This window comes from Abramis brama (genome assembly GCF_963993115.1).
Source record: "Abramis brama genome assembly, chromosome: 14".
NCBI classification, from domain to species: Eukaryota; Metazoa; Chordata; class Actinopteri; order Cypriniformes; family Leuciscidae; genus Abramis; species Abramis brama.
In genome coordinates this window covers 16,790,184-16,812,741 of record NC_139976.1, presented here as the reverse complement: position 1 = coordinate 16,812,741, position 22,558 = coordinate 16,790,184, and the positions used below count along the sequence as shown (strand labels likewise).

Sequence of the window (22,558 nt, the reverse complement as noted above, 5' to 3'; positions counted from 1 at the left end):
CTTGAAAATGTCTCACAAAAAAAATCCGGGTCTGTCAAACTTAAAAAGGCCAAAAAAAGAAGAAGAAAAACATACATACAATTTGTGCACAAGTCTTCAAGAAAGAAAGAAAGAAAGAAAGACATATAGATTTGAAACAACATGAGAATGAGTAAATGATCACAGAAGTGTATAATTCTAAGGTGATTTATTCCTTTATTTTAGAGGAAGATCTTATGACTATATCTGCAGACCTGGATCCCACAAACACGCTTTCCTCGGGGCCAGAAGCATCTGACAGTGGTCATTTGACACCCAACGAGACCACCCTGTCTGACATGTGAGTTCTGCACTGATCGCTTCACACATTTACCAGGATACATGGTCACATACACATGTATTTCTGTCTTTTTGTCTTCCAGCCAGGACAGCTTGTGTAGTGAGTGGTCTGATCTGAATATGGATACGCCCACATATGAACCCGTCTTTCACAAGTCCTCCTCCTCACTCTCAGTGCTCAGTGAGGCCAGCACATTTCTCCCTAGCCTCCCACCCGACTCTATAAGCACCGTCTCCAACACACGCATTGGTGAGCCCACACCATACACAGTTATGTTTTTTTTTTAACATCAAGAAGTCTTGTATGCTCACCAAGGCTCCATTTATTTGATTATTCTCAAAAATACAGTCAAAACAGTAATATTGTAAAATGTTATTACAATTTAAAATAATTTCTATTTTAATACATTTTAACATGCAATTCAGCATCATTACTCCAGTGTCTTCAGTGTCACAGGATCCTTCAGAAATCATTCTAATGTGCTGATTTGGTGCTCAAGTACATGAAAGCAAAACAGCAACAACAAAAAATTGGTTTAGAAACAATTTTCAGAAACTTTTTTGTAACTTTTTTGTAACATTATAAATGTATTTACTGTCACTTTTGATACATCCAATTTAAATACATCCTTGCTTGATTTATACATCAAATATACACAAAAAAATGTTTACGCCTCTATTCAATTTTAAAAGAGTAAATAAGAAAATAAGAAAAAAGCTTAAAATATGTTGTATAAATCTTAAACGTATTTTCTTTTTGTTTTTTACATTTATGAATATGAATCACATAAACTAAATAGTCCATTATAATATCCATAATTCATAATATGAATGATACGTAGGGAATATTCAAGTCAATTAGATGGAATTTTACTATTAATTGAAATGGGTAAATCTTGAAAAATGGCTTAGTACATTGTTTTGTCTGTGTGTGAACCTATGGGCTGTTCTACAGGTGTTGTTCGTGGAGTGCCTAGCTTGAATCTTCCATCGTGGGTTCTGCGTGTGCTTCACCTGCTGGTGGCTGTTCTGCTGGGAACATGCCTGGCTCTGGCGGGACTGTATGGGAGCATGTTTTCCAGCACTGTGGTTCTCATGTGGCTGGTTTCTGCCCTGTCAGCTTTCCTCACTTCTGCCTTGCTGTTGGAACCATTTGCAGTCAGCTATAAATCTATTTTGCACAGTGAAAAACTGAAAGATGTGCATTTCTATCAAAATATTATTTATTTTTGAATCAAAACATCCTTAATTAGTTCATGACGTCAGGTGTTTTTCTGCAGATATGTATTCAGGCACTATATCTGGCTGCTGTGGTGAGACCAGTAGACCCAGAGGTGGAGGAGCGTTTGGCTCAGGAGACAGAAGTCAGAAGGACAGAAGAGCATCTGGAGGATAAGGTTCATCCTCCCTGTGGATACGGCTTGCTGCAGGCTAAAGAGGAAGCATGGAAGCTGAGAAAGCTTAGAGCCTTAATGAGGGTGAGCTCAGACAGATAGATGCACTCAGCACTCATTTAGTCCTCTGAGACCTATAACAGCTGGATTTCTCCTGTATTCTGACCCTAATGCATATTAATATTTATTGGTCTGTTGTTTTATGTTGATAATCAGAGCTGCTTAGTCTATAAGTTCTTCCTGTTGGTGGTTCTGATGGTGAACTACCAGGAACATGTGCAGGAGGCTAACAGCAGACTGCTTCAATCAGCTATAAAACACACGCTGATCTCAGCTTCACCAGGGCAGCCGAGTCTCACTGCATTATCAGGGTGAGCCAGACTATATATATTCACCAGTAATCCTCATGTCCAGCTGAAACTGACCTGTTTTCTTTTTGAAGTGCCAGAGACCCCAGTGATTTGTGTGTATAAATAGATTTATAGTGTTATGGTTGTAGGGAAGAGGGCTTGGGTCTAATTGAAAGCAGTATTCATTCCACAAAAACACAATCAAAGATAATCCAAATGGGGAAAGCAGATGAAAATAATCCACAGAAAGATAAGAATCCAACTGGGGAACAGGAAACACAACAGTTTTATATCCTGGCCTTACCAGAGTATATAAAAGATTGTACATATAAGTCTTTTTAAATTGAAGTTAAAGTCTTTTTAAAATCGACCCAACTCTGTAAACAAATGACATGGTTGCAGTTTAATTGGTTCCTTAATTATTATTTTTTTGTTTTTGTTTTTGGCCCTGGTGTGTGTGTGTGTGTGTGTGTTTTATTGTACGTAGGAACTGTTTGTGTTATCTTATCATTTATGTTAGTGATGACCGGCCAGGGGACTACGGATGAAAATTAGCTTTTGGCTAAATCTGATACAATGCATGAAATGGAAACATTTGTGCAAAAAATTGTACATGGTCCCTTTTCAAATAAATAAATAAAATAAACTTAATTAAAGACAACGACCAACAAAAGACAGCTTAAAAACAGGGGTATATACACAACATAACAAGAGATTAACATGGCACAGGTGAGACTCGCTTTGAAAACAAATAAGGGAAACTAAGGCTGTATCTGAAAACTTAGGCAGCTGACTTATTGCCTCACTGCCTTATAGGCAATGACTCTGCAGACAGGAAAGTTTGCACAAAGGCACCTCACAAAACTGATTTCGGACAGACTTCTGAGGCAGCGTTACAGTTTAATGATCTACAGCAGCTTTGGTGAGAACTAGCTTTGGTGTGAACTAAACAAATATTTAATTACTACAGTAGTAATTTCTTGCTAGAAATTACATCAGAAGTGGAAAACGCTGGTAAAAAAAAAAAAAACATACATTTACACACAAATTGACCAGCAAATGCAACTTTCAGATGCCATCTTTCTTTTTCTAGCTGAACTGTCACAGAATGGAAAGCACAGGATTGTGGTATATCAAAGGCAGTGAAGGATACATATATGCTACCTTCAAAATTTGATCAGATGAAGGTATCTCAGGAGACAGGAAGTGAAGCTAACATTGGATTCGGACGTGCCTTGATTGCCTTCCTACCCTGAATTGCGTCCTCTGAAGGCAGCATTTTTAAATTTTTAAGGATGCAGCCTAAGGAAACCAAGGAGGAAAGGAACAAAGACAGGAAATAAAAAACAGAAACAGCAAGACAGCGATATCAAAATAAAAGTCCTTGAACACACACACACAAAATAGAATATATATTATATATATAGTGTGTGTGTATCTGTGTTGTAGTTTGTCATGAATCAGTGAAAGTCTTTTTATTTCAAGATATATTACTTTCTCAGATGGATGAATGCAGAACAGTGGATAGATGAGAGATTGATTTCACACCTACATGAAAACCCTTCTCTTTCTCTAACTGGCCCTGCAAGACTGCATAAAATTCATTTTCAAGATGGTAAAGACTCTACTTACTACTTATATATATATGTATGTATGCATCCTTTTGAAAGTTTGTAAAAAATAAATAGATAAATAAAAAAATCCTAACTTTTGTAGATTTTTTTTTTTTTTTTTTTTTTTTTTACAAAGTCTGCAGTCAAAACATCAGAGATCAGTTCCACTCTGGTCGACTTCCTTTGATTCTGAATGCTCATGTTTCATCACACACAAACCCTGGACACCAGAGCGTCTCAGCACACAGCAACAACACTCCAGCACTTTCAACGGGGTGAGAGATAGTACAACACAGAGAAAGACTATCAGTGTGTAAATAAGCCTGAACAGCTGTATGGGAGAATATAGTAACATTATCATGCATTTGATTCCCATAAATGATCACAATCTCCTCTTTCAAGGACTAAGAGTGCATCATGTGCATTCAGTCAGACAGAGGAAGTAATGCTTGGGAACAACAGTGAATCCACACATCAGATCATGTTGGACCTACAGACAGCAAACTGGATGACAACACGGTATGATGTCACTATAGCATAAAATATATTTATTATCTCTACATGTCCAGTCGTGCACTAAGGATTTTTCTGCACACATACTGTAAGTATGGAATTTTTATGCTAACATTAGAATCAGACACTCATCATGCTCATCAGCTCTATGTTTTTTGAGGAACTGTCTTATGTTTTCTGTGACAGGACACAGGCAGTATTGATCGAGTTCACTCAGTATCATAAACAGACGGGCATCTTGGCACCAGTTTCTGTTCTCCTGGATCAAACACACACAGGCAGAATCCTGGCTTTCATCTCTATCCAGCCTTTTCACATCTCTCCATTATCTGGTCCAGACTTACACGTCACATTGACGGTACTGGCTCTCCTACAAGACTTATTTACAATAGAAACACATCTTGCAGTTTGAACGGAATCAAAAACAAGTTAAAAAGGATTTGTGGTCTTCTCTCTAGATTGTACTTTTGCTGTTCGGCCTGTGCTTTGTGAGTGCTGAAGTATGGGCCTTGATCATGAAGCCAAGTCAATACCTGAGGCAAGCCTGGTGCTGGTTTCAGCCATTGTTAGCTCTTCTGACACTAGCAGCAGCTGTTCTTCGTCTGTGTTTCCTCTACACGACTGAAGCCTGTGTCTCCAGACATCGCTCCCGGCCCACATTCTTTGCTGACTTTCACAGTGCTGCCATACTGGCCAGGAAATCCAATCAGCTCTCAGCAATCTTATTAACCATCCTGGTTCTAAAGGTAGGCTATTGGTCCTAAAACAAAGGAATGATTTGTCAACATTTTTTCTGGAACTACACTGAACAAAATTATAAACGCAACACTTTTGTTTTTGCCCCCATTTTTCATGAGCTGAACTCAAAGATCTAAGACTTTTTCTATGTACACAAAAGGCCAATTTCTCTCAAATATTGTTCACAAATCAGTCTAAATCTGTGTTAGTGAGCACTTCTCCTTTGCTGAGATAACCAGTCAGTATCTGGTGTGACCACTATTTGCCTCACGCAGTGCAACACATCTCCTTCGCATAGAGTTGATCAGGTTGTTGATTGTGGCCTGTGGAATGTTGGTCCACTCCTCTTCAATGGATGTGCGAAGTTGCTGGATATTGGCAGGACCTGGAACACGCTGTCGTATACGCCGATCCAGAGCATCCCAAACATGCTCAATGGGTGACAGTTTGTGCAGAAATTCTTTGGTTATGCAAACCGATTGTTGCAGCAGCTGTCCGGGTAGCTGGTCTCAGACGATCTTGGAGGTGAAGATGCTGGATGTGGAGGTCTTTGAGTTCAGCTGTGGGGGCAAAAACAAAAGTGTTGGGTTTATAATTTTGTTCAGTGTAGATTTGCATTGGCCGGTTGGATGTACTGCCAAATTCTCTGAAACGCCTTTGGAGACGGCTTATGGCAGAGAAATGAACATTCAATTTACAGCCAACAGCTCTGATGGACATTCCTGCAGTCAACATGCAATTGGACACTCCCTCAAAACTTGCGACATCTGTGGCATTGTGCCGTGTGATAAAACTGCACATTTTAGAGTGGCCTTTTATTGTGGTCAGCCTAAGGCACACCTGTGCAATAATCATGCTGTCTAATCAGCATCTTGATATGCCACACCTGTGAGGTGGATGGATTATCTCGGCAAAGGAGAAGTGCTCACTAAAACAGATTTAGACAGATTTGTGAACAATATTTAAGAGCCTTTTGTGTACATAGAAAAAGTCTTAGATCTTTGAGTTCAGCTGTGGGGGCAAAAACAAAAGTGTTGGGTTTATAATTTTGTTCAGTGTAGATTTGCATTTCCTGAAGGAAATATCAATACATGCTGCAAAATGGCAGTAAAATCTATTCACTGAATGCATATTATTAATTAATTTATTTTTTTAATTTATTTTTATTTTTTATTCTATATTCAAAATGTCCTAACGGGATCTTCTGGTGAAACAACATTTACAATTGAGTTTTTTATATTCAACCCCAAGCTCACGTTAAGATATGTCTATCCAATCAACAACCAATGCATGGAACTAAGGGTTACTTAAACTTTATTTCCATAACTAGTAATGAACTTTGCAACTACATGTCACATAACTTTCATTAATTTGCAGCTACATGTCAACTAACTCTCATTAGATTATTAGTAGACTTAGGGTAAGGATTAGTAGAATAAGTTGGCATGTACTTTCAAGGTTACTTATAATCAGTCTGTTGAGGAACCATCAAAATAAAGTGTTATAAAAATTCTACTAAGAATATATATTATTCTAGCAGTCAACTGGTACTCTGACTGGTTTATCGAAATAAACCAAGTCCTTGCCCTACTTTTTTTCCATAATACATTTTACTCAGATAATTGTCACAATACATTTTACTCAGATAATTGTCACAATACGGAAGTATACAGTCTATGTCAATGGGAGATTTTCAAACTTTAATCTTGAATATCTTATAACATTTATAAATACAAATATATTTTAGCACACCTACTACGACCTAAGAAATGACATACAAAGCATGAGTTTGAATGGTGTCTGTAATTTTCGAGTTTAATTAATTGCAGTAATCTTTGGGTCTTAAAGTGCCTTATATTGTACTAAGTCAAGCTTTATAATCAGTTTCTCTTGGTCAGTCAAGGTGTCGAACAGGTATTGAGTGGTGTGTTTTTACAGATGGTGGGGATCCTGCGGTTTGTTAGGCGATGGATGGTGATAGGACGAGTTATTCGACAGGTATTCCCTCAGATTTGTGGCGTGGTGTTTCTGCTGCTCCTCCTGTTGCTTCTGTTCTCTCACACAGGCATCATGGTACAATGTTTTTTTTTCATTTGACTTTCCATTGTATTTTTGCTCTAAATAATTTTTGCACCTGAAAACGAAGCCCACATCTTTCTCTTTCAGCTCTTCTCGGGTACAGTGGAGGGCTTTAGGACCTTAGGGCAGGCGAGTTCCTCTCTGCTCTGTTTGTTAAAGGGGCACATGGGGTTACGTCGACTTTGTGAGCATCATCCGGTGGTGGGACCCCTCTATTGCCTGTCTACCGTAGGCATTGGATTCTGGGTGCTGGGGCGCCTATGTGCAGCTGTATTGATTCGAACCTACCGAATGGTACAGACAGACATTTACCGACCATCCATGGAGCCGCAGGACTATGAGATGGTACAGTTTCTCATTAAACGACTCAAGCTTTGGATGGGACTCAGCAAGACCAAAGAGGTACAAATACCATGTCCGACTATTATAAAAATGATTGAATCATTCATCAACTTTAAAAAGTATAACAAATTTCACGTTGACTTAAAATAGAATAAAAAACAGTATAAATAGAAAAGTTATTTTAAACTGTAATAATATTTTACATTATTAATGTTTGTATTTTTGATCAAATAAATGCAGCCTTGCTGAGCATAAGATACTTATGGAAGCTTGTTTTCGCCACAGAATAAAAAATAAAAAAAGGTAATGGCGACTTTTTATCTCACAATTCTGACATTTTTTCTCATATATAGATGTAAAGTTGCAATTGCGAGGTATAAAGTCAGACATGCATGATACAAAGTTGTGTGTTAAAAAGTCAGAATTGTGAGATATAAACTCGCAATTCCGAGGAAAAAAGTCTGTCTTTTGTTCCTTAGAATTGGACAATTGCGAATTTATATCTCACAATTCTGAGAAAAGATGTGTGACTTTATAACACGCAATTGCAATTCTGAGAAATAAAGTCAGTAAAAAAAATTTATTCTGTGAGGGAAACAAGCTTCCATAGATACTTCTTTCATAACATAACATAAAAATAAAAATTCCATTATTCCATTTTATTTCCTTTGTAGTTTAGACACAAAGTCAAATTTGAGGGAATGGTTCCTCCACCCTCCAGATCCTCCCAGGACTCTGAAGCCTCCAACTGCTCCGTCCCGCTCAGTCCCATCTGGCCCCGCCAGGCATCCTCTGCCTCCTCTTTGGCCTCCGATTCATCTGTCATTTCAGACAGTTTTGACTTTCACCATTATGTGGACCGCCTGGTGCCATGTGTTGACAGCCTTCTGGCAGGTTTCGACCGCGTCAACCAGCTAACTGAAGAAGTGTATAGCTTTGAGCTCCAACTTCAGCAGATCCAGAGCATAATCTACCAGAGAAGAAAGCAGGCTCAGCAGGTGACCTTTGAGGGACGTGATCCAAACCCTAAGCCGCCAGCACTCCCTCGAAATCCATCTACCTCTGTTTTGGAATGTGACCCCACTCCAGGTTCTGTCCAAGGTGTCATTAATACCCTTCCACGACGCCGTGCTACACACTCAGAGTCCTCCCTGATGGGGTCTGCTGCTCAGTCAGGTAACAGAATACTTTCTGCACTGGATGGAGGGATGAACAGTCCAAACCTTAGGAAATTGGGCGTCCCAAGACGCAGAGTCTGGAATTCAGTCACCTGCCATTCTGCTGACACTGCTCAGAGGTTGCCTGCATCTCACAGCACTGTGGCCTTGCCTGCGAGACCCCGGAGTGAAGACGGAGACCGAGAGCGTGTATGTGACGGTCTGCCGATTAAGAGACAGGCATGGCACACTGAATAAGTACATTTTGCTTTACTATCTACTACTATTATTTACTTTCATTTTTATCTTTTGACACAGTGAATGCACAGTGTGTTAGTCACAATCGCTCTTGACTGGTGCTTTTGCACTGCTTTTCATGTTAAAGTGTTTGTTTCCCTTTGGTTTCACCATGTTCACGCTCTGTGGAACACGTATCTTGTTGTATATTGAAGAATCTGTTTTATTTTTGTCAATCAAATAACACGGCCATCCTAAAACTGTGGCTTAAACATCAGGATATTTGTGTTTCATTCAAAGAATTTAGTTGAATTATTAGCAAGATGAATGCATTTTGTGCCATGTTTGAGAAAATAAAACAGACTCTTATAGCGCCTTACATAATTTGCTGAATATGTAAACTTTAATGAATCAAACCTAATTGCATAATTAATTTTTAATTAAACCTTCAATATTTTTTTACAGAAATTCAGTCTAATACAGTTTTTCTCAATTGCTAAAACACTAAAACCCATTGGCTGAATAAAGTTTTCAGTTGCCTGAACTCCTTTAGCTAATTGTGCAGTCTGTTGTCAATACCTTAAACCATTTCACATGGTAAAACACAATTTGCAGATCTCACTATAGACTTTTCAGCAAAACTCTAAACACATTCTCATTCTCAAAACACATTCTGCACTCTAATGCACATGTCATCCATACTGGTAAACACAAGTGGCAACAATCAAATACAAATAGAGAACACACGTCATTGATTGAACACAACCACTGATTTAACCTGTTTCAAATGATGCCCAAAGACAAGAAGCAGCACACTGATCACATGTTTACTCCTTTGATTTTTGTCCCTGTTAGTATTGTATACTGTAGTACAGTGCATTGTAGGCTGTATACTGTACAATGAACAAATTGTATGGCCCTGAACATTGTGCTTTCCATTTGTTAACAGTACTGACTGCTCAATAGATTTTGACTGATTGCAGGTTCATATCAACAAAGAACAAGAATTACAGTATCACAGAGACAAAGGACAAGTTTGTGAGATGCAGGGTACAGTACTGTAAAATTAGGGGTACAAGGAGGAGGAAGAACAAAAACAAATTGCAAAGAGCAAAGCAGAGTAGTAATTTCTGATCAATTTTGAGCTACTATGATAGAACATGTTTTCGTTCATCAAAAGACAATGACGGAAAAATATTACATTTGTTTTTAGATTAAAAATGTACTTCTCCCTGAACTTTTTGATGGTACAGTAAGGTGTCACGGGTAAGTCTACAAACAGAATAGCAGTCCATAGATATCTTTCTAGAACTATATGTTTTGAACAATGTGTTTTCTATTTTTTGGTGTATTGTTTACTGACTGCTTGATAGTGTATATCATTTTGATCACTTTGTTTATGATTTGAGAGCAGTGTTTGATTTTGAACACAGGTAAAACTGTTTTGAGGCGAAAGTTTCATTTTGCAAGAGGAGTCAGAGGTTTTGTAAATAGTGCTTGAAGATGAGGTTTTGTGTTTAATGTTTTCAGAAAAAGGAGCAAGGTTTCAGAAATGGTGTTTTAGCAATTGAGAAAAACTGTAACACTGCAAAATATTATATAATAATAATTATATAATATTATATGATTCTTAAACAGTTGCAATGCCTAAAAACCTTTAAAAGGAGATAAATATATCCCTTATGTAAGAAAATATATTTTCTTACATATGAACAATCAATATATTAAATTATTTAACTTGTATTGAAAATATACAGAATAATATTTTGTGTTAATATATTACAATATACTGTAATGTATAATACATAAGGAATTGACATTTTTCATACATTGAAAAATATGTGATGTGACAGTATGTACTTTTATATCCTAATGTATGTAATTTTGTATTCAATAATACACTTCATAATATAAAGATTTGATCAAATGTGGTACTGTGTGTGTGTATAAATATATTTGAATGTGCTATATAAAGTATATTCACATTTATATGGGATATGTATGTGCAATGTACACGATTATGAGGAAAATATAATATAATATTATATATATATATATATATATATATATATAAACAATTTTTATCTTATATAACATCACATATGTATACATGTATAAATGTATTATGTAATATATCACATTATATTTTCCAGTATTTTCTTGTATATTTTTGTTTTCATAAGGGATAATTGAAAGGAAGTTGAGAAATGGATGTAAGGTCATTTAGAAAGGGATAGTTTACGCAAAAATGGCAATCCCGTCATTCACTCACTTTCCTGTTCCAAACCTGAATGATTTTCCCTCTTTATTTTTCTATGAAAATGTATTTTGAAGAATGTTGGGAACCAAACAGTTTTGGTTACAATTGGACAACCCTAATGCAACCACTAGATGGCACTAACATCAAACTAATATAATGAGGAATGTAAACAGTCTGAAATTAGGACTTGGAAGGCAAAGCCTAAGACCTAAGATCAGCAGCCAGTTGCAACAAACTGCTAAAGCTAAGAAAACCCTAGTGCTAATACCCGTACAATTATTACAAAAAGGTTTTCTCAGCTTAAGGGGTTTATGATGCTAACATGTTCTCACATCAACTTTGAAGCAGAAGAACTTGCCATGTGCCTACACTGAAACCTGCAGTACTATTTTTGAATTCAAATACTATAGTTTATCCCAACAGATTTCAGAAGTGTCACGGTCAAGCGTCTAGGAAACGTCTGTTTTAATGTTTCCTGTCATGCATGCAGCTCAATAGTATCTGGTTTACTTGTATTATAAATCAGCCCTGATGACTGAGAGCTTCATGGATGTGAATGCACATTAAATGCGTCTCTAGCGACCCAACGACAGACGCACTGAGCAGATTTAAGAAAGAGCATCAGGAAGAGAACACTCCATACAAAGTCCCTTTTCTCTCTTTCCCTTTCGTATTATATAAGAGGCATAACCCAGCGCATGCAGGCATGACGTAACCTGACAGTCCGCAGTCTGCCCTTCCTCATGTAAACAGCCTTTGCATCCCTAAAGGCTTGACCCAGTCCCAGGCCCTCCTGCCTCCCGCAGCCTGTCTGCCTCTCAACATACCTAGAAGTCCCCCCTCATCACGGCCCCCCATTGCGTCTAAGCTACTTATTGTTCGGAATATTCTCATTCAGCCATTCATAAACACTCTGAGGGTCAGGAAGTGCTCTTACAGTTGAGACAGGGCTGGTTTTATAGGTTTTTAAGTTTATACGTTTTATTCAAATTAGACTTGTATTTCTATTCGAGAATGCAGAAAAACATTCTTTTTAGCAATCTAGGTGGCCTCTTTCTTATTTTCATCAAATCTCCCACTGAAAGCCCAACTCTAGAACACATTTTACTCTCTGAATGTAGCACACATGTGCTTGTTAAAATAAATCAGTATTTTTGACCAATAAAAATACAAACAAAGAAATGAATAAAGAAAAAGAAAGCAATAAAGCTCACTAAATTTAGTTTTTTGCTCAAGATATATTATCATAATGCTTTAAAAATAAAAGTCTTATTATTTTATGTTATTTTCCTTCTAAAGTAACTTGTTTTAAGGATGGTCAATTTACTGGAAAACATGACAAAATGACTGATAAAGTGATGATTTTTTGCAGTGAGGTAAGTAGAAGATAGAAGGATTTGGAGGCCCCATTTCCCCTTTTCTTTCACTCTCCCTCTGTGCATGTCCTTACTTGACCCTCGTGAGTGAAGCTGAGGAAATGTGGGGGGAGAGAGAGGGAGGTTCTTACATAATGGGTTTATACGTGTGCAGTTATAAACACGTGTGTGTGGGGTGGGGTGGGGGGGTGGGGGGTGGGAGACAGACAGACAGGATGGGGATGTGTCACAGTCAGTTTCTGTGTGTTACAAGCAAGGCAGTGTAAAAGCAGAGGGTCACGATCAGAGATCATGTATCATTTTAATTGCTAATAGGACATAGAATGTGATCAGTTGTGGGATGCTTTTTTACTTATAAACTTGAAATCTATTAAAATTTTATACAATATAAATAAATAAAAATACTGACTGCACCTTTAAATAATTAAACTTTGAAAGATCTAATTTGCTATAAATATACATAAATAGCAGTGTGATATGGCTGTACATCAGTAACACAGCATGCTGATACAGACATATTGCACTGCTACTCCTGTGATATTGCTCATTCATACAACAGTTCGACAGCACAAGGGAGTACTTTAAATAAATAAGAAAAAACAACAACGTAATGTGTCTTTAAAAACCCTCTTTTGTGCAGAACAACTTCCTAATCCGCCATGGATTCAAATCTCAAGTTGACAGTTAAACAGTTGAGCCCAAGCCTTCGTTACCCATTCTAAAATGTCAAAATTCACAAGTAATATCACGATCCTTTCTCAATACTAAATATGGCATATTATTTATATAAAATATTATTTAACATATTATTTATATAAAATAATATGTATTGAACAACAATATTTAAATGAACAATAGCCATTATAAAAGACAATTGGTAATAAACAATGACATCATTGCGGCGTGGGCGGTCGTAAGACACCATTTCGCTTGGCGTGTGCACGGCTTTTTTTGTAACAGCGCGCGCGGCTCCGCATCCGAAGATGCAAGACTTCAAGCCGAATCTGGCCGAGCATGTACGTCTCACCGCACCGGCACCCCGTTTGTGCGTCTTAAATTAGTTGCTTACATTTACAAAATGAGCCTATAGCAGACATAAGCCATTTTAATAAAAATAAAGGTCCATGTTAGGTTAGACCCTAGGCGACGGGTCAGACTAAGAGTGGTTCAAAAAACCCTTTATGAGAAATAGTAAATCAAGGACCGTGACGTCGCCCGGTATGGCGCAGCCGGGGCCCCACCCTGGAGCCAGGCCCGGGGTTGGGGCTCGTATGCGGCCGCCTGGTGGCCGGGCCTCCCCCCACGGGGTCCGGCCGGGCTCAGCCCGAAGGAGCGACGTGGGGCCGCCTTCCCGTGGACTCACCACCTACAGGAGGGACCGTAAGGAGCCGGTGCTGAGAGGATCGGGCGGCAGTCGAAGGCAGAGGCCTCGACAACCCGATCCCTGGACACGGAAACTAGCTCTAGGGACGTGGAACGTCACCTCGCTGGCGGGGAAGGAGCCTGAGATTGTGCGTGAGGTTGAGAGGTTCCAACTAGAGATAGTCGGGATCACCTCTACACACGGCTTGGGCTCTGGAACCATACTCCTTGAGAGAGGATGGACTCTTCACCACTCTGGAGTTGCCCATGGTGAGAGGCGGCGGGCTGGTGTGGGTTTGCTTATAGCCCCCCAGCTCAGCCACCATGTGTTGGAGTTTACCCCGGTGAACGAGAGGGTCGTTTCCCTGCGCCTACGGGTCGGGGATAGGTCTCTCACTGTCGTGTGTGCCTACGGGCCAAACGGCAGTGCAGAGTACCCGGCCTTCTTGGAGTCTCTGGGAGGGGTGCTGGAAAGTGCTCCGACTGGGGACTCCGTCGTTCTACTGGGGGACTTCAACGCCCACGTGGGCCATGACAGTGACACCTGGAGGGGCGTGATTGGGAGGAATGGCCCCCCTGATCTGAACCCAAGTGGTGTTCAGTTAATGGACTTCTGTGCTAGTTACAGCTTGTCAATAACGAACACCATGTTCAAGCATAAGGGTGTCCATCAGTGCACGTGGCACCAGGACACCCTAGGCTGCAGGTCGATGATCGACTTTGTGGTCGTTTCATCTGACCTGTGGCCGTATGTCTTGGACACTCAGGTAAAGAGAGGGGTGGAGCTGTCAAATGAACCACCTGGTGGTGAGTTGGATCCGATGGCGGGGGAGGAAGCTGGACAGACTCGGCAGACCCAAGCGTACTGTAAGGGTCTGCTGGGAACGTTTGGCCGAGTCTCCTGTCAGAGAGATCTTCAACTCCCACCTCCGGCGGAGCTTCGACCGGATCCCGAGGGAGGCTGGAGATATTGAGTCCGAATGGACCATGTTCTCCACCTCCATTGTCGAAGCGGCCGCTCGGAGATGTGGCCATAAGGTCTCCGGTGCCTGTCGAGGTGGCAATCCCCGAACCCGGTGGTGGACACCGGAAGTAAAGGATGCCGTCAAGCTGAAGAAGGAGTCCTATCGGGCCTGGTTGGCTTGTGGGACTCCTGAGGCAGCTGACGGGTACCGGCAGGCCAAGCGAACTGCAGCCCGGGTGGTTGTGGAGGCAAAAACTCGGGCCTGGGAGGAGTTCAGTGAGGCCATGGAGAAGGACTATCGGCTGGCCTCGAAGAGATTCTGGCAAACCGTCCGATGCCTCAGGAGAGGGAAGCAGTGCCCTACCAACGCTGTCTACAGTAGAGGTGGGCAGCTGTTGACCTCAACTGGGGATGTCGTTGGACGGTGGAAGGAATACTTTGAGGATCTCCTCAATCCCGCCGTCACGTCTTCCATTGAGGAAGCAGAGGCTGAGGGCTCAGGAGTGGACTCGTCCATCACCCAAGCTGAAGTCACCGAGGTAATCAAGAAACTCCTCGGTGGCAAGGCACCGGGGGTGGATGAGATCCGCCCCGAGTACCTCAAGTCTCTGGATGTTGTGGGGCTGTCTTGGCTGACACGCCTGTGCAACATCGCGTGGCAGTCGGGGACAGTGCCTCTGGGATGGCAGACCGGGGTGGTGGTCCCTCTTTTTAAGAAGGTGTGTTCCAACTACAGGGGGATCACACTTCTCAGCCTCCCTCGGAAAGTCTATGCCAGGGTACTGGAGAGGAGAATACGGCCGATAGTTGAACCTCGGATTCAGGAGCAACAGTGCGGTTTTCGTCCTGGCCGTGGAACACCGGACCAGCTCTATACCCTCTACAGGGTGCTGGAGGGTTCATGGGAGTTTGCCCAACCAGTCCACATGTGCTTTGTGGATTTGGAGAAGGCATTCGACTGTGTCCCTCGCGGCGGCCTGTGTAGGGTGCTCCGGGAGTATGGGGTCCGGGGTCCTTTGCTAAGGGCTGTCCGGTCCCTGTACGACCGAAGCAGGAGCTTGGTTCGCATTGCCGGCAGTAAGTCAGACTTCTTCCCGGTGCATGTTGGACTCCGGCAGGGCTGCCCTTTGTCGTCGGTTCTGTTCATAATTTTTATGGACAGAATTTCTAGGCGCAGCCAGGGGCCGGAGGGTGTCAGGTTTGGAGACAACACGATTTCGTCTTTGCTCTTTGCGGATGATGTTGCCGTGTTGGCCTCTTCAAGCCAGGAACTTCAGCATGCACTGGGACGGTTTGCAGCCGAGTGTGAAGCGGCTGGGATGAGAATCAGCACCTCCAAATCCGAGGCCATGGTCCTCAGTCGGAAAAGGGTGGCTTGCCCACTTCAGGTTGGTGGAGAGTTCCTGCCTTAAGTGGAGGAGTTTAAGTATCTTGGGGTTTTGTTCACGAGTGAGGGAAGGATGGAACGGGAGATTGACAGACGGATCAGTGCAGCTTCTGCAGTAATGCGGTCGATGTACCGGTCTGTCGTGGTGAAGAAAGAGCTGAGCCGCAAGGTGAAGCTCACGATTTACCGGTCAATCTACGTTCCTACTCTCACCTATGGTCATGAGCTTTGGGTCATGACCGAAAGGACAAGATCCCGGATACAAGTGGCCGAAATGAGCTTTCTCCGCATGGTGGCTGGGCGATCCCTTAGAGATAGGGTGAGAAGCTCGGTCACTCAGGAGGAGCTCAGAGTAGAGCCGCTGCTCCTCCACATCGAGAGGGGTCAGCTGAGGTGGCTCGGGCATCTGTTCCGGATGCCTCCTGGACAGCCCGGGGAAGACATAGGACACGCTGGAGAGACTATGTCTCCCGGCTGGCCTGGGAACACCTCGGTGTCCCCCCGGAAGAGCTAGAGGAAGTGTCTAGGGAGAGGGAAGTCTGGGCATCTCTGCTTAGACTGCTGCCCCCGCGACCCGGCCCCGGATAAGTGGAAGAAGATGGGATGGTATGGTATGGTCCATGTTTTATAAAATATCCACGAAAGTTAATCAAATGTTTAGTGAAATTAGAAAATATGTAAGACATAGTTAATTTAGTTGTATAGCTCACATGCATGTTTTTATATCCACATATTTTGTTCTAATGTCACAAGTAATAATCTCAGGGTTTACTTACAATTCTTTTTGTAGTGTGGTATTGGTGGTAGTAAAATAAACATTGTCACGTGTGGACCTTTCTTCTTCTCATCGTTGATTCCTGATGGTTAAGAGGATAATTAAATAAGTTTTAAATAGGAAAAATATCGAAACTCTTTGGTCATTTTTTTGAGAGAGATGCTAATGGTCCTGTCCGATTCAATGATATATGCTAAGCTATGCTAAAAGTGGTACTGCCAGACCCGGAGATCAGCTGAATGGATTCGAAAACGGTAAAACTCAACTGTTTAACTCTGGGGGAGTTGTAAAAGCGCTGCGCTCGTTGTCTTTTGACTTCCGGTCTGTATTTTCACAGTGATATTGCGTATTTATGAATGAACGGCTCGTTTTAAAATCTTCCCGGTCTACTGACATTTGTTAAGACATCTGCTTTAAACATTACAATCCTCATGATAACTTTCGTTAACTTTACATTAAGTAAATCCACTTCAAAAGCTAATTACTCCTGGACAGCAATGTCATAGGAATATACAGAGCGACCGCAAAAACGGAAGTTCAAAGACAATATTCTAAAGATGGCGGCGCCCTCGTTTCTCTGGCGCATAAGGTCTATACAACAGTTCTTTCTGGTTCTCGAATCTGATTGGCCCTGAACACTATTTGACCAAAAAATATCACAGCTGTCTTATAAAGACCTCAGGGAACTGTCAACTTGTGTAAGTTAAATATGACGGTACATGCAAGTCGATGAGATGAATCAATGTAACTCCACAACAGCTAACGTTACATACATGAATCCACTAACCGTTAGAAACGTCCAGGTGCAGTCTAAAAGTTGCAACCTCTTCCTGAGTCTCTCCATAAGGTTGCACTCTACTACTTATTTCTGAAATTTGACTGAAATTCGCGTGTTTTGTTATTGCAGGAGTATCCGAAGCTCTTAAAGGATCGGCCATCTTCTGAACAGAGGCGGGGAGCAGAAGCTCATTTGCATTTAAAGGGACACACAAACAGCGCATTTTTGCTCACACCCAAAAAGGGGCAACTTTGACAAGCAATCTGGGGGGTATTTTCTAGGGACACTGTAAATTTATATTACATCTTGTGAAAAGGGGCATAATATGTCACCTTTAAAGCTACTTCAAAAAACAATTTTATTTATTTTTTGTTTTACTGAGATCACCTTTAAATATGAAGATGTGCATGTGAATCAGTATGTACCAGCTTATTTATCAAATGATTGCTGGAATGAGAAAAGTGTGATTAAGGCTTCACTCTTAATTGCAGCATTAATGTCTTTGATAACATTTATCTAATAGGTTTTCCTCTTTTTAAGAACACCTCAGCACTGTATTGGGTCCCATTTTCTATTGTGTCTTTAACTACTATGTACTAACATTTCAATTAATAATTTGATTCAATGCTCTTATTGTGTACATGAATGTTTTTACATTATACTTAAATATATATAAAATACCGGCTTATACAGCTGTAATTACATCTATAATTACACTGTTGACCTTTCCCTTACACCTTAACCCACCCTTACACCTAACCATACCACCAAACCTGTCCCTAACCCTACCCGTATCCCACCTCAATAACAGCAAAAGTGTTTTGCAACTATGTAACTTATGCAACTTGTAACTTATACAACTATGCAACTTATGTAAGGTCATAGTAGAGGCAGAGGCCTGTTAGGTCAGACATAACAACACTGGCTTAACCAATGGCACAAACTTAAGGATTGTCTACCTGATTGTCTGAAAATGTCAGATGAGGAAAGTGATTAAAACTTGTTTAGAAAGTTTAATATTTTTGCAATTCTGTTAATGGTGCAAAAATTAAACTTTCAAAAGAGAGAGAGAGAAAGAAAGAAAGAAAGAAAGAAAGAAAGAAAGAAAGAAAGAAAGGGGAGAGCACTCTGTTTTATTGCTTGAAGACTTAGAGATCTCAAGAATGTTTCTGACTTAAGCAAAACATTTCTTTCAATCTCCATTTAGTCTCATTCCTAGGAGAAGCAATTGATGTATTTTTTTTTTTTTTTTCTTATGGGATATCTGACTGCTGCTGAGTGGAAAAATCCTGCGGAAGTGGAATACGAGGAAGAGTTAGAAAAACATAGAGTAACAAAGAGATGGGATGAGAGGGGCAGATCCTCAATGTACAGAGTCAGCTGGTGATTGGCTGGGAAGAAAGCTGCCTTTGTGAGGTCACTGCCTCCACAACAGCTTCCACCCACAATGGGAATCAAGCTGTGTGTCCAGTTCTCAGTGAGTAACAACTATTAGGCTACTAGTGTTTCAGCCAGCAGCATCCTGTTAAGTTCTTTATTTACACGTTTTCATGAGGGATTTGAGCAAGAAAGAAAAACTTAAAGGGATAGTTCACCCAAAAATGAAACTTCTGCCACCGTTTACTCACCCTCATGTTGTTCTAAACTTGCATGATTTCTTCAGTGGAACATTAAGAGAGAAATCTCTTTGAGTTTTTTGTCCATACAATGGACGAATTATCTTCTTCCATGTTCCACAGAGGAAAGAGAGTCAACCAGGTTTGAAACTACATGACAGTGAGCAAATGATGACAGAAGTTTAATTTACAGATGAACTAACTCTTTAACTGAATCAATCTGAATGACTGTTGATCTGATTATTGTCCTGTCGACATGTTGCTGCTTAAGTATAATGTGATCATAGAGTTAGTTCATAAATGATGACGGTTTGATGCTTAAATGGTCCTCTTGTTTAAAAAAATTAAAAAAAAAAGTGTGAACTATCTCTTTAAAGGGGACCTATTATGCCCCTTTTTACAAGATGTAAAATAAGCCTCTGATGTATCCATAGTGTGTATGTGAAGTTTTAGCTCAAAATACGCCACAGATAATTTTTTTTTATCATGTTAAAATTGCCACTCTTTGGGGGTGAGCAAAAATGTGTGTCCCTTTAAATGCAAATGAGCTGGTGCTCTTGGCCTCTTTCAAGAAGAGGCCAGAGCTTCAAGAGCTCATGCTCTTGTGTCAGAACAATCTCACGCACTGAAAATGTAGCGTGTTCAGTTCGAACCGGAGTCGGACAATTATGCCTACAGAGCCAGAGAATATATGCTGCATAGAACAGGAATAGTTTAGTTGAATTACGGTTATAACTTATGTTGTCATTTTGCTTTTATCGACTATTATTAATACAAGCCTGTTGTAGCGGACCCCGACATAATGATGGCCTAAACTTTACTGATGAGTTTTATGTAGTTTATTGTACTTCACGTTCACAGAAAAGATGAAGGTTCCGTTTCACTCAAGAAAATCACTGTAAAATCTGAATAAAACACAGTAAAAGAAGTGCGCATTAAAGTCTTATCTATAAACTCTCTCTCCCTTGCATTATCATCAACATACACAGCGAATTGCACAAAAACACTTGTTACAACTAACAGTAAACTAATATATACAGACCGTATGCCTTTTCGGGGGGTGCTTAATAAACTGGTAAACTTTATATCTGTAAAATGACTCCTATGAACTGTAATAAAGTGCGCGCTCTCCCATTTCCATTACTGCCGTGACTAGTATCGCTCCGGAGACTGCAAGCTGGATCACAAACAGTTGGTACAGTTCCTTCCTCAAGTAACAACTATTTAATGAAACCTGTATTTTGTATTGACCCTCGTACACAAAGCAGTCTGGGGTAAAATGATTCGCACAGACATAAACAAATTTAGGTATATGGTGGCGCATTCCCTGTATAAATAAAACGAATCCACTGCGTCTTCAGCGGCTCTGATGTCGGGAGTATATGGCGACTATTATGTTCACTCTTACATCCAACAACAAAACACACAGTTGCTTACGAGACATTATTGTCGCTACAGCTGCTCTGGCCTGGAGAAAATGGCTGACAGTGTACAACTCACTCAAGACGGGTCTATGCTAATACGGCAGAGTCCGTCAGCGTCACTTTGTACAGAATCTGCAAACGGCTTGTTCTTAGACATTCCTTATGATTTATGGGGATTAAAAAAGGAGTGGGTGGGTTTTTATCATTATAGGGTGGTTGTGTACACACACTGCCAAACTACATGTATGTTAATAAAAAAAGTGAATTTTGCATAATAGGTCCCTTTTAAGAACCCTTCGGTCTAAGTTAAGAGAACCTGAGAATGAGAAAGAAAGATTTCGCCAAGCTGATACACAACATCAAAGCTAAAAAGTACAGACAGTGTTAGGAAAACACTAAATGAGAAACATATTTCAAGACTCTTCTTACAGTACAAACGAGTCAGGACAAAAAGAAAGCATTATCATGTAGAAAAGTGCACTCAATTCAAGTACGAGCAAAGAAAGAAAGCTTCGCACAAAGAGTGCCCAACAAAACAAAACTTGTTTGTAAAACTGAATAAGCTAGACACACTGACTCACGCAACAATGTATTTGATTGTTAATCTGACAGCAGTCAGTACAGTTCATAATTCCACTCTCATAGTGATCTGTCATTACTATCCTTCTATACAGTGAGTTGTCAAGCCTGTTGAACAGAGAGCATAAAATGAAAGAAGTGAGCAGACTTTAAATGAGTCTATGTAAAAATCGGCATCCGCAGAGACTCGCTATGGCTACTGGCTCTCTGACAACCCCAGTCACAAGCCATAACAGTTGCCAAGCCTTTGTGCTGAGGACAAATAATCAGAATTCCCCTTCAACCAAGGGCAGTTACACTCCCTTCGGTCTTGGCACGCGGTGGACATCACAACCCCGGTCCTCTGAGGGATGATCTGTCATGAAGTGCTTTAGGAGTGTTCCAGCTTTTGCTGAGTGATATCAAAATAACCAATAAGTCAGACTAAATTCTTGTAAATCGAAAGCCCTGCACCTGCGACCTTGGACCAACTCCAGTACGGCCAGAACAGGAAATACAGGAGCTACTGTATAGGATAATAGCAAAAACAGACCAGGGAGTCCGGGATGTAAATTGAGTCACATATTTATTACATAAATATATAGTAAAATAGACCAGCGACAATTACCATAAAAATATCTTCCTTTAAAATCCTGACCATAAACAAAGAGTTTGAAAATCACACATTGACATTGACAAACACGCTGATTGTCTGGACCTGTCGAAAACAGCCCACCACAAGAAAACCTGACATCACACCACCCAAAAATCTAGGACTGACAGGTGCAGGGGGAAGGTGGGGTGGTGAATGGGTGGTCGGTGTGAGAGGAGATCACAGTAGATATTCAGAGGTTTTGAGTGTATTTGTGTTGAGATACTCTGAGTTACACATGTCCATTTGGCCCAGAACTTGCATAAGCTTTCCTGCACCTCCATGCTAGGTGGGAATGAATCATAAAGACTTCCTGAACCTGGTCCAATGAGCTGAAGGTTGAAACATGCTGTGCTAAGACTCTCAGAACTTTATCCGCTGAAATCTGTATTGAGTGCTACTTCACATTTGATAAATTTCCTGTACTCCCTTACGTCTTTAGCTGCATGATAACCCCAATAACTGCTCAAGCGATGTGACTAGATTCCTCAAGGCCCTATACAATTACAAGAAAGTGTTGCCCGATAATGCTGCATAGGTTAAACAGACTCCCAGCTCTCTCAGCCAATCATCTGCTACCTGGCCTCTGATTGGTCAGGACGCATGAGTGACTGAGGACTCTACTGTTGTGATGTTTCCCAGTTGAGTTTTTGATCATAGTGAAG

The 22,558-nt window shown here is 40.7% G+C and overlaps 1 protein-coding gene across 1 annotated transcript in view; it reads left to right on the top strand.

Moving 5' to 3' along the window:
- The window catches only part of pkd1b (polycystic kidney disease 1b), a gene marked incomplete at its 5' end in the record, with an annotated part of 30,605 nt that extends 20,176 nt beyond the window's left edge, over positions 1-10,429 (top strand). Inside the window, 13 exons of the mRNA XM_084135143.1 lie at positions 205-319; positions 402-568; positions 1,274-1,476; positions 1,599-1,796; positions 1,929-2,083; positions 3,565-3,677; positions 3,812-3,950; positions 4,078-4,194; positions 4,375-4,546; positions 4,647-4,934; positions 6,865-6,999; positions 7,093-7,407; positions 8,022-10,429. Coding sequence (XP_083991269.1) covers positions 205-319; positions 402-568; positions 1,274-1,476; positions 1,599-1,796; positions 1,929-2,083; positions 3,565-3,677; positions 3,812-3,950; positions 4,078-4,194; positions 4,375-4,546; positions 4,647-4,934; positions 6,865-6,999; positions 7,093-7,407; positions 8,022-8,762 — 2,858 coding nt within the window. The 3' untranslated portion in view covers positions 8,763-10,429. The remainder of the gene's footprint in view (positions 1-204; positions 320-401; positions 569-1,273; positions 1,477-1,598; positions 1,797-1,928; positions 2,084-3,564; positions 3,678-3,811; positions 3,951-4,077; positions 4,195-4,374; positions 4,547-4,646; positions 4,935-6,864; positions 7,000-7,092; positions 7,408-8,021) is intronic.
- Positions 10,430-22,558: the final 12,129 nt, after the last annotated feature.